Source organism: Triturus cristatus, chromosome 8 (assembly GCF_964204655.1).
Source record: "Triturus cristatus chromosome 8, aTriCri1.1, whole genome shotgun sequence".
In the NCBI taxonomy this organism is placed as follows: domain Eukaryota; kingdom Metazoa; phylum Chordata; class Amphibia; order Caudata; family Salamandridae; genus Triturus; species Triturus cristatus.
The window spans coordinates 437,644,149-437,657,123 of NC_140591.1; the positions used below are offsets into that span (position 1 = coordinate 437,644,149).

At 48.1% G+C, this 12,975-nt stretch overlaps 1 protein-coding gene across 1 annotated transcript in view; it reads right to left on the reverse strand.

Moving 5' to 3' along the window:
* Positions 1-12,975, reverse strand: part of LCP1 (lymphocyte cytosolic protein 1) — a 228,884-nt gene that overhangs the window by 131,718 nt on the left and 84,191 nt on the right. Inside the window, exon 6 of the mRNA XM_085621839.1 lies at positions 800-881. Within this exon, the coding sequence (XP_085477965.1) occupies positions 800-881 (82 nt within the window). The remainder of the gene's footprint in view (positions 1-799; positions 882-12,975) is intronic.

Here is a 12,975-nt window from a genome sequence, read left to right on the forward strand (position 1 = left end):
TTAGAGTTGTGTGTAAGAGATACTCGTCACAAGCTTGGTAGATGCCGCGTCCATGTATTAGAAGTGCATTATAGCCTATGGCACTTGTAATATTGAGGATGGGATGTCCGTCACATTTTCACAAACTATACCAACCTCCAAACTCTAAATAAGTCCCTTAGTTGCTTAACCTAGGCCTCACCGAATTCTCTGGTAGAAAAGGGCTATTGAAGTTCACCAAAAAAGGAAATGATGCACCCCCGTGATTTTGTAAAAACCCGTAGGTTGATGGAATTTCCAACAGAGGACCACAGAAAGTGGATTTTCCATTAACGAATGCCCTCACTCCCCGAGGGGATCTGTTTCATTGTCGGGCCCCTTCTTTAATGTGAATATGGAATTGTTATCCACTGTGAGCTCAGCCTAGAGTTCTTTAGTTGGAGGAGTAAGTGAAATATGAATACATGCCTTTTCTGCAATTACAAGGGTGTACAAAGTACTTTGAGGTGAACTCATCTGCAGTGAATGTCAATAAGCCTTTTCTCCTACTGAGTGATGTGCTATGTTACCCCAAACCAAACAGCAACGACTTGGAAAATGTCCTAGATCCTCTGAGTAAACACGGCTTTGAATAAGGAACTACGTGTGCTAGATCATTAGGCAAGACCAATGTTGGCTTGAAGGGTTCTGGCAGTGTTGAAAACCTATTGAATTGAGAAACATGAACATGTGAGAATAAGCATAACTGAAATGCATATTTGTGAATCGATAAGTGATATATATATATACATGAAAAAAATCAAAGTAAACATTTTAGCACCTGTATGGTGAATGGAGTGAGTTTCTTTTTGTTGATTGCTCTCTCGTCGATTGTATCGGCCACAGAAAGATTGATCATTTTGCTGAAAGAAAAATATTCAAGTTAGCTAACATTCTGTATGTGCTAAACTCCAATACTGTAGAGAAAGGTGACAAAGGGTCATCCAAACCAATGCACAGTTATTCTTCAAATCCCCTACAGTGGAAAGGTAAATTATCAAAATCGATATGGAGTAATTATCTGAAAAAAAATAATTTGGAGGGATATTATGGTTATTTCTCACATAAAAAACACATGTTTTCGGCCATAAACTGAAATTACCTCATTTACACCTGCTTGTAATTCACAAAAGAATTCCTGGCAGTGGTAACTGGGTTTACTACTGCAGGCACTTCTGCCATGAGTCCAGAAGAATCCACAGTAATTAATCCCAGGCCACAAATGTGGGTATTTGAAGGCTTGGTTTAACTTGGAAGGTTGTGTATGCAAATAAAATTACATGCTTGTGAAAATTCACAAACTCTGATTGATCTGACCCTTTCCCAACCTGGAAAGGATTGGAGATTTACTTTCCTACCAGGATTGGAAGGAGAATGGATCACCTCCACATTTGGCAGGTGTGATGGGGAGAGGCTTTCTCCATTGGGAAAAATGGTTCCACTGTGAAGTTAAAAAATGTGTATTTGCACAATAGGTTTCATTCTCCCGCTACACTATGTAGTTTTCAGCTCAGGGAGAATAGGAGCCCTTGGTATATGTAGCATGACATTCGCAGTAGTACGACTGGAACCCTGTTCCTGGAAATGTTTTAGATTTGAAAAAAAGTTCATATGTTTACGTTTTTCATTTCATGAACTGGTACCTTAAATTACCCGTCTACTGTTAGCTTCACAAATTTAATGCTCCCCAATAGACAACGTGGTGTGTGATCTCAAGCCAAAACAATTAAAGGTTTTTTAACAATGTGTGTAGCATTTTTCAAACTAGAGCACTTACTTCCCAAAACTCCCAACAAAATGTTGACCCTTTCTTTGGAGAAAAAATGTAGGGGCATATTAACAAGGGCATTATCTCCGCTTTTTTGGCTTTAAAAGCCAAAAAAGCAGAGATAATCTTTTCGCCCTATTTACAAGAGGGTGATAACATGCATTAGCGCAAGTTAGCACCCTTTTACCCGATGCCTCCCTTTGCATCTCTAATGAGAAGCAAAGTGGGCGTCACTGGGCAGTACAACCTTGCAAATATCGCTGATCTGCCCATCGCGATATTTACAAGCCTGCGCCAAAAACTAACATCTGCTAAAATTCAGACTTACCTATCCCTAACATTGGGGGTGGATTATGCTGAAATGACCACAGGGTCGTATCAGCAAGGTTATCGCCGTTTTGCAGGGAGCATCGCTGGAAAACTAGCGATGTTCCCTGCAAAACAGCGATTTCCCCGCTATCGCAGGAATTTTTATCGCCCTGGAGAAATGCGGTGTTAATAACGCGCTACCAGGGAGATAAATTCCAGAGATAGACGGCGATAAATAAAAGAGCGCGAAGTGCGCTTTGCGTTATTTATCGCCGTCCCTTGATGATATGCCCCGTAATTCCTATCCTTCTGGAGTTTGTTCTGCCATCCACTATGAGGTGGACTCTCATTGTCCACACATTGCCCAGTAAAATGTGTTTTCACCAGGGGGGAGCCAGTTCATGAACCAGACATCTCAATTCTTACTTTTGATTCAGTGAAAACAGGCAATTTGCACCCTGCAGGCATGGGCCCTAGTCCCCTTCTAGTCAGGTGGGCTTATGTTGCTCCATAGATTTCTTCATAGCATGATTCTTGAAAGGTGAGTGCAGATTCACAAACATTGAAATAGCCAATGAAAATTAAACATCCCAATGAGTTACTGAGTACAAAATCAAATTTCGATTTTTGAACACACCAGTACAGGTATCTATAATTCTATTTTAGATATTCTCAAAATTGAGTGAATTAATTTATACCAACTTTATCTAAACCCATGTTGGATGAACATACTTTCTTCTTTAAGTTATCAGTCAGTCTATCACATTGTTTTTTCTGTAAAATAGACCCAAAATACCTAAGAAATTTTGAATAACAAATTCAACATTTAGGATTCCCTACAACTATTCTGCCTCTTACTAATCTAATTGAATCCTGGATCAAACGTACATGCCTGCGTATGTATAGCTCCTGCTCGAAGACTCGACTTAATCTGGGATGCCGTTATCCTTAAGGACTCAATCTGGCTGAGGAAATGTGTGTCTACTTATCAGCTTACTATTAACTGTCTTGGAATATTTTAAGTCATGACCACGGAGGCTGAACAGAAAGCAATAACAAGTGACATGAACACCAATGTGTTGGTTACCACGATCATTTTCCGAATTATCAAGGCTGCTCCTGCAACGTTGTTTTTAAAGTATGATGCACAGATATGCAGCTTTGGAGCACGGTGTGATGTTATTGTGATCCTGTATAGTTTCCAGCTGTGCACTCTTTCAGCAACACATTAGGCACAGCTGCAAGTTTTCCCAAACATTATTGTTCATGCAAGCCTTGCTATCCTCAATGAAATACTGTTTAATGAACATGGGGCATTCTGACACGCAGTCATTGCGCTTCTACTTGATAATATCAGTTTATATAATCCCAAATACTTCTCAGCGGTGGATATCAAACATTAGCAATGGAAATTCTATGAGATGCACATTCAGAAGAGCTCAGGCAGCTCCGTAAATTGACTCTTTACAGTTTCTAGCAGTGCACACCGCCATCAACACAGCACTGGCCCTGATGTTATGAGATATAGGAGCAATCCACCTTGATGTAGCATGAACACAATGAAGTCCATGCATGCCATTTGCAAAAGTGTTACAATAGGCATTTATTTTATTGCAAATGAAAAATGTGTCAAATGAAATTATATTCAGGAGAGGTCGGTATACAAGCGTCAATAAGCTAAACATTTTTAAATAAAAAAAAGAACCAACATGTAGTCTTCGTTCCACAAATAATTATAAGGCTAGTTTGTTATCACTGTAAATTGTTTGCACAACCATAGAAGAGGAAATGCATATGCAACATATGATCAGTTTTATCCTGATAAAAAATGTGTGCTGGATATTTTAAATGCATAGATACACCTGGCATCTTGAGCAATTATTGAATGATATAGTACTTGGTGAACACAATAGTATGTATTTCCACTGTCTATCTAGAGTAGCCCTTTCACTCTTTAGGAACAGAGTAAGGAATACATTAGCTGGTGAGCCTGAACCTGCTGTTTTTCACCAGTTTTGAGTGACAGTTCACTACACAAACAGGCAGATGGCATACACACATCTCACACAAACCCACACACACCCACACACATTCCGATACACAGGTTTTCAAACTTCGTGGTGTAGAACTCTGAGGGCCAGGATGCTATTTTCAGCTGTGGCTCCTCCGTTAAGTGGCGGAGTGTTGCCCCACTGCTTTGAAGCAGTGAAAGAAAGGAAACATAAAATGATAATAACTCGAGGTTATTATCATTTTATGTTTTCCTGCTGTGGCAGGTTTGCGGGTCTGGCTGCTCCGATGACAGACGAGTAGGGGGAGGAGTGGTTTGCCCACTCCAAGTGCGCATTAATGTTTGGCCGGTCTAACATTCATGTGCACTTTGCATATTCTCCATGTAAGCTGCATTACAGCCTGTGTGGAGAACATGCCGAGGCTCCCATTCTCTGGCTGAGTGCCAAACCACAGCGCTCAGACCAATCACAACGCTGCATTGCAGTGTTGTGATTGGTTCTGGGGAGCCTGGGTACCTACCAATCACAACGCTGCATTGCAGTGTTGTGATTGGCTCAGGGGAGCCTGGATGCTTCTCATTTCGGCCCCAGGGGAGAGACGGAGACACGAGAAGAGGCGCGGCATAAGGTATGCTTTATAAATTCTTTTTATTACCCCTTTAGCCCCCCTTCTGCCTCGTGCCGCAGCCACTGGCTATTTTAAGGCTTTATTGACTTCAATGGGAACACCATCGAGAACGCATGAGTCTTATATTCCAGTATGGATGTCATTAGGGGTTTTAGTTGCAACACCTGGCTTGTCTTTGCAGCCCCTGGTAATGCCTTTGTGAATCCTGATGCATTGTTGAGCTCTGTTTACTTTCTGCTCCACACACTGGTATCCAGTTCTATAAAATGTGTAAATCCAGCAGAGTAGTGTTCGCTCTTTTAAATAAGTACCATGAAATAAAAGAACACACTGTCAAACAATGTATCATTATTCGTTATTTTGAATATATGCAAAATTGTCTCAACAAAACATTCACCTTTCACCTTTGTAGTTAGCTAGTTTGGCAGTGCTTTTCCTGTGATCATACATCTAAATGACCTAACAATAAAAAGGGATTCTGTAAACCAATGTCATTACATCATAGCCAGTTGTGGTAAAGCAATTTTGGATCCTAGTGGCACTCTATACTTGGTGACACTTTATCCTACTTTTGAACGAAAGGGAAAGCATCATGTTTGCCTGGTATATGATGACAGCATCCTATTTAAAATATAGATGGTATCTAAAGTAGACTTTATTTGTATTGACTGCCATGTTAATTTATTGGCAGCAGGGATGGGTCTAGCTCAATTGAACCTAATATTCTGTCCAGTGATTGGGTCTCCCACTTCTCTAGCTTGTATGTGCAGAAAGGAGAATCGACCACTGTTGATAGTGACTTGATGATTCCAGGGACAATCAGATAAAGGTACAGCGGAGGCGGGGGATGGTATCAAGGTTGTCCAGCTAGAAATCCCAGCCCCTAGGAGTGATTTTAATGGACAGTGTTGGAAAACCACTCCCACACTAGAAGGGGTGGTGGTGGTCTTCCGGACACACTGTGGTAGCTTGGCTCGAGTGGTCAGGAATCAGGCTCCGTGCTAAGCATACAACATACCCAAACAATAACCATGCGTGCATCCGTTCCAAAAACGACTCTACACCGTAAAAATTATGAAAATATCTTTCTTTATCTTTTTCTCTTAGTTGCTGATTGGGAAAATAAATAAGTCAATCACAATATACAAATCTTAAATAGTGCCGGTCAAATAAATACTGTCTGAAGATTCAATAAATAGGGATGATCATAAATACAAGGGACATAAATATAAGTGCAGGTAATACAGGCAATTAAATATTCTGAGGCAATAAATACTGTACCAACAAATATTGTGCACCAACAAGTCCTGTGGACCAATAAATATAGTGAAGCAATAAATAGGTTAAACACAATAAATACAGTGCCCCCAATAAATAATTAAAAGTATACAGCAACACTCATGTAATCAGATCACTTTTCAATTCCTAAGGGCTGATTTGGCCCAGGCACAGCTTGTAGGGTTGTGGAAGGCTTGAGGGGGTCTACTCCCTGGCTGGGTCAAGGCTGAGGCCTAAACTGAGGTAGATAAAAGGGGGGAAATACCAGAGACCTGGCTCTCTCTCTCCACACAACCTCTCTAGGTTAGTCCCAATTCACCCCTGGCGCAGTCAGGTTGGTTCCAGCACCTCCCTAGCCCCTTAGAGCAGTCTCTCAGGTCTCCACAGGGCCTTAGGCGCCCTCTACTCCACTTACTGCCCTTTTTCTGATGTTCCGACGCCGCTGGAGTCGGGTCGATGCCGTGAGGCGGTTCCAGCTCGATGTCGGCGGCCTCGGCACAATGTCAGTTCTTTGACGACGCCGGCGGCGGCTCCGGTCTCGACGTCAGCGGCCTCGGTTCGATCTCGACCTCCGATTCGACGGCGTCGGGCAGTCTCTACTCGATGTCGACTTCGGGCGGCTCCGGTCCGATGGCGACCTCGGCTTCGATGACGTCGGCCGGCCTGGCCTGGATGTCGACTTCCGGCGACTCCGGGGTGCGATCCTCACCCCCGACCTCCGGTGCTCCTCCTCTCAGGTTCCGGGCGACTCCGGAGTGCGATCCTCACTCCCGACCTCCGGTACACTTCACCTCGGTCTCCGACGACTCCGGAGGGCGGACTTCACTCCTCCGATGACGCCGCTCACTCGACCTCGGTTAACTTCCTCCTCGACCTTTGGTATTCCTCACGACCTCCGTCGGCGCCCTCTCACGACCTCAGGCGGCTCCGGGTACGACGTCTGCTTCTTCAGTCAGCGCCGCTTCTCCACCTCGGGCTCCAGGTCTCAGGCTACTCGACGCCGGACTCCAGGGAAACCAGTTTCCAGGTCAGGATCTTGCTGCTTTCTGCTTCTAAGGCCTGTTCCTGCTGTCCAGGTCCTTAGGATGAGTTTTTCTGGCTTCTTCCCACACAGGGCTACAGGCTGGGATCCATCAGTAGGGACTAGTATCAAGGGTGGGTTTATGGACCCCACTCCAGGCACAAGTTTCCACCCCTGCTGCTTCACTCCTTCCTCCTTCACTGTTGTGCTGCTCTCTCTTCACCAGTCAGGTGCCAACTGCCAGCTCCAACTGCCAACTCTCTGTCTTAGCTTCCCAACATTCTAAACCGCCTCCAACGGTCACAGGGTTCTGGAATGTTCTGGAAGGTGCTGGTAGGTTCCAGTGGATGCTGGTGATGTCACAGGTGGCCACCATTTTGTGCTTCAGGCCCTCAGACAGAAGTTTCAGGGGTAGCTAAAATGGCTCCCTGAATCTGCAGCAACACGAAAAAGTCTGGTGGTTCCCAAAAAGGAAAAATTCAAACAGGGTTTGAGGCAAAAGTGGGACAAAATAAATAATGATGAGGAGGGACCACCCAAAGGGATGACAGGTCTAACACGCGTCCCCCCCAGCTGAAAGTGGGGAGAGCTACCCAACCCCTTGGGAGTTCTCATCACTAAGGCGGAAATACCTTGAGAGACCGTCTGCATTGGCGTGGTCCACTCCAGGCCGATGTTCCACCTGAAAGTCCATTCCCTGTAGGGAAATAGACCACCTCAACAACTTGGGATTCTCCCCCTTCATTTGCATCAGCCAACGAAGGGGTCTGTGGTCGGTCTGAACCAGGAAGTGCGAGCCAAACAGGTATGGCCGCAACTTCTTCAGAGCCCATACCACTGCAAAGGCTTCACGCTCTATTGCACTCCACTTCTGTTCCCTGGGAAGTAGTCTCCGGGATAGGAAGACCACGGGTTGATCCAGACCCTCTTCATTGAGTTGCGATAACACTGCCCCAATGCCATGTTCTGATGCATCTGTCTGGACAATGAACTCCTTGGAAAAGTCTGGGGCCCTTAAGACCGGGGCCTCGCACATGGCTTTCTTCAATCTCTCAAAGGCTTGCTGACAAGCCTCCGTCCAGACTACCCGTCGAGGTTGTTTCTTGGACGTGAGCTCCGTGAGGGGGGCTACGATGGTACCGTACCCCTTCACGAAGCGGCGGTAGTATCCCGTGAGGCCCAAAAATGCTCGGACCTCAGTCTGTGTCTTGGGGGGTTCCCAGGCCATGATGGCCTCGATCTTCGCCTGGAGGGGTTGCACCGCTCCCCTACCCACCAAGTGTCCAAGGTACACTACCGACCCCTGCCCGATCTGGCACTTGCTGGCCTTGATCGTCAATCCAGCTTGTCTCAGGGCCTGGAGAACAGCTTGCAGGTGACGCAAGTGATCCTCCCAGCTGTTACTGAAGACGGCTATGTCATCCAGATAAGCAGCAGAGAAACTCTCCATTCCGGTGAGGATCTGGTTTACCAGGCGCTGAAACGTGGCAGGTGCGTTCTTGAGCCCAAAGGGCATCACACAGAACTGGTAGTGGCCATTGGGCGTGGAGAAGGCCGACCTTTCCCTTGCTCCATCAGTCAAAGAGATCTGCCAGTACCCTGAAGTAAGGTCAAAGGTACTTAGATATTGGGCAGCTCCCAGCCGGTCAATCAATTCATCCGCCCTAGGGATCGGATGAGCATCAGTTTTGGTCACTGAATTCAGTCCCCGATAGTCCACACAGAACCTCAGTTCTGGTTGGGCACCCGGTGGTGCAGCTTTTGGTACTAACACCACCGGACTAGACCAGGGGCTGCTAGAAGGTTCGATCACTCCTAGCTCCAGCATCTTAGTGACTTCACTATGAATGCTGGCCTTCACCTTGTCTGACATCCGGTAGATCTTGGACTTCACAGGTGGGCTGTCTCCTGTGTCCACGTCATGGACGCACAGGTGAGTCCTACCCGGGACAAGGGAGAACAACGAGGAGTACTGCCCCAGGACCTGGCGACAGTCCTCCTGCTGTTCAGGAGTTAGAGATGGGGAGAGAATCACTCCCTCCACCGACCCATCCTTCTCTTGAGACGCAAACAGATCAGGGAGAGGCTCGCTTTCCACGTCCTCTCCTCCGTCAGTCACCATCATCAAGATGACTTCGGGCCTCTCGTGGTGGGGTTTGAGGCGGTTGGCATGCAGCACCCGCAGGGGCTGACGAGGGGTCTTCAGGTCCACCAAGTAGGTAGCCTTACCCTTCTTCTCCAACACCTCAAAGGGTCCTGACCAGCGATCCTGGAGGGCACTAAGCTCTCCTGGTTCGATCACCCACACCTTCTGGCCAGGCTCCAACTCCACCGGGTGAGCGTTGTGGTCATACCACGCTTTCATCACTGCTTGGCTGGCTTCCAAGTTGTCAGAAGCTTGCTTCCACAACTTAGCCATTTGGCTCCGGAAGGCCAGCATGTAGCTCACCACGTCCTGGGGAAGCTTTCTGGGAGTTCTTTCCCATCCGTCTCTCACCAGGTTAAGAGGTCCACGTACAGGGTGCCCATACAGAAGCTCGAAGGGGCTGAAGCCCACTCCCTTCTGTGGCACTTCCCTGTAAGAAAAGAGTAGACAGGGTAGGAGGACGTCCCATTTCCTCCGCAGGCTTTCAGGCAGACTTCTGATCATGCCTTTCAAGGTTTTGTTAAACCTCTCCACCAGACCATTGGTCTGGGGGTGGTAAGGAGTTGTGAACCGGTAGGTCACTCCACACTCCTTCCACATCGCCCGCATATACGCTGACATGAAGTTGGTCCCCCTGTCGGACACAACTTCCTTGGGAAAACCCACTCGGGTAAAGATTCCCATCAGGGCCCTAGCCACAACAGGTGCTGTTATGGTCCTCAGAGGTATTGCCTCTGGGTACCGTGTGGCATGATCCACCAGAACCAGGATAAACCTGTGACCAGCTGTAGTCGGTGGATCTAATGGACCCACAATGTCGATGCCCACCCTTTCAAAGGGGGTGCTAACGACAGGAAGTGGTTCCAGGGGAGCTTTCAGCTTCACCCCTGTTTTCCCACTGGCTTGGCAAGACACACATGTCCGGCAGTAGGTATCGGACGACACTTTCATCTGAGGCCAATAAAAGTGTGGGACAAGACGGGCGAAGGTCTTGTCTTGCCCCAGGTGTCCTGCCAATGGTATCTCGTGAGCCAACTCCAGAAGGAAGGCTCGATAACGTTGAGGAACTACCAAGGCTCGTGACGATCCGTGCAGGGGTGCCTTGGGTTCACTGTAGAGGAGGCCGTCCTCCCAGTAAACACTGTAGTTCCCTTCAACGTTCCCTGCTGCCTGGGCTTCGGCCTGTCGCCTCAGCCCCTCAAGGGTAGGGCACTCCCTCTGGCCCTGGCAGAATTCCTCCCTGGACGGGCCTCCCTCCACGTGCCACTCGGCCGGGATGGGTAGGTCCTCCAGGTTGGTAACGTCCCCCACCGCAGACTCCTGGTCCACCACCTCCGGTGGCCTATCCGTCCTACGGGGTGGGGACGCCGAGGCAGGCTCCTCCTGTCCTCGGTTCTTCCCTTGACTGGCAGCTGGCTGGGCCTTTGTTCCGGGCTCCAGCCGAAATGAACTCCCTCTTCGGGTAGTTGCGGACCTTGTGCTAACACAGGCCCAGTCAGGTGTACCCAGCATCTCGGTGTGAGTCCGGTATTCCACCTCCTTCCAAGCGTTGTGCTCCATGTCATTCCCCAGCAGACAATCGACTGGCACGGCAGGGCTTACGGCAACTCGAAGTGAACCTGCAACCCCCCCCCATTCAAAGGGAACCTCGGCCACTGGATAGTGGCCTGTTCTGCCATCAGCCATCGCGGCTGGGTGGAGTACATCGGGAATTACCTGCTCTGGAGTCACCAGTTGGCTACGCACCATAGTCATACTGGCTCCTGTGTCTCTCAGAGCCTCCCCTCTTTGGCCGTTGATGGTGACCCATTGCCCATACTTTGCGGTATTTGCGGGCACCTGGATCTTAGGAACCATCTCCCGTTCTCCCAGGGACACTAAAGTGACACCCGCCCACTCCCTTCCCTTAGTTAAGGGCATCTCCTCCCCGAGCACTACACTAGCTACTCCGGGGGTCTTTCCTCCAGTAGGAGGGGGTGGTCGTTTCAAGCACTTCGGATCTCCTTTATAGTGTCCAACGCCACCGCACTCATAGCAATGGACAACCCTTGGCTGCTGACTCTGGCCAGGATTAGGGTTTCTGGGTGGGTTAGCCTTAGGGGTGAATCCTGTTCCCTTCCCTTGGAAGTTATTTTGGGGGCCTTTGGAGAACTCCTTTTTCTTTTCCCCTCCCTCTTTCTTCTGGGGGGCGCCCTGTCCGGCCTTTTGAGTATCCCCTCCAGTCCCCCTTGTGGACACCCGGGTACTAGCCCAAATGTCCGCCTCCTCAGCAAGCTTCCGGGGACTGGTCAGCTTGCTATCCACCAGGTGTTGCCGCAGTTCAGGGAAACATTTCTCGAGCAGGTGTTCCTTCAGTACTAGGTCAAACAACCCCTCGTAGTTCCTCACTTCACTGCCCTGAATCCAACCTTCAAGTGCCTTCTTTGCATAGTCCAGGAAGTCCACCCAATTCTGCGTGCCCAGTTTGTGACTACCCCTGAACTTCTGTCTGTACTTTTCAGGTGTTAGTCCAAACTTTCTGATGAGCGCCAGTTTCATGGTGGGGTAGTGGGTCTGCTCATCCTCCTCGAGGGCCAATAAAGCATCCCTACCAGCTGGAGGCATGTACTTGTACAATCCCCCTCCCCAGTACTTCTCTGGAACCCCATGGGCCCTCAACGAGACCTCATAGGCCGCTAGCCACTTGGCGATGTCGTCGCCCACTCCATAGCTAGCTACTATGTCCTTTGGCAGGTATGGTTTAGGTTCCCTGGGGATCCCTTGGGTTTGGCTGCCACCATTAGGAACAGGTTGTGCCCCGATTCTCAAGATCTGAAGATCTATTTCTTTCAGTCGTAATTCATGGGCCATCCTCTGCTCCTCCTTCTCCTTTTCCAGCCTTGCTAAGTCCCATGTGAGCTGTCTTTTCTCCCTCCGGTCTGTTAACTCCACTTCAGACAAGCCACCGCTAGAGGCACTGCTGCCCTTCCTAGAAATGGGTCCGGGCCCCGCTGACAGGTTCCCCACCTCAGGTTGATACATCTCAGCCCCCTCGGTGTCAGGCTCTCTATCCCTGTCCTCCTCCTCAGCCTTGCTTTCTCGGCGTGCCTCCCCCCAAGCCCTTAAGCTGGTTTGGAGTGCACCCTTCTTTGCTCCTGGGGGACAGTACACCCCTTCCCGCTGGCAAAACTCCCTGAGTTGGGCCACAGTGTACGTTTCTAGATTTTCTAGTACAAATTCCATCTCGCCCACTCAGGTTAGAGGACAGGTTTTGTGCAGTAACTATGCAGGGGGGTACCTTTAATAATACCTCCTCCCACCACCAGAGTAAATTTGGGAAAAACAAAAACCCACAATTAGGAAGGCCGCTCTTGAGAAAACTCCCGGTGTAGGCCTATGGACTACCCACAGTTATTGTTGAGTATGCGTAGGCACAGCTCTATCCCACCACTGAACACCAATTTATGTTGGAAAACCACTCCCACACTAGAAGGGGTGGTGGTGGTCTTCCGGACACACTGTGGTAGCTTGGCTCGAGTGGTCAGGAATCAGGCTCCGTGCTAAGCATACAACATACCCAAACAATAACCATGCGTGCATCCGTTCCAAAAACGACTCTACACCGTAAAAATTATGAAAATATCTTTCTTTATCTTTTTCTCTTAGTTGCTGATTGGGAAAATAAATAAGTCAATCACAATATACAAATCTTAAATAGTGCCGGTCAAATAAATACTGTCTGAAGATTCAATAAATAGGGATGATCATAAATACAAGGGACATAAATATAAGTGCAGGTAATACAGGCAATTAAAT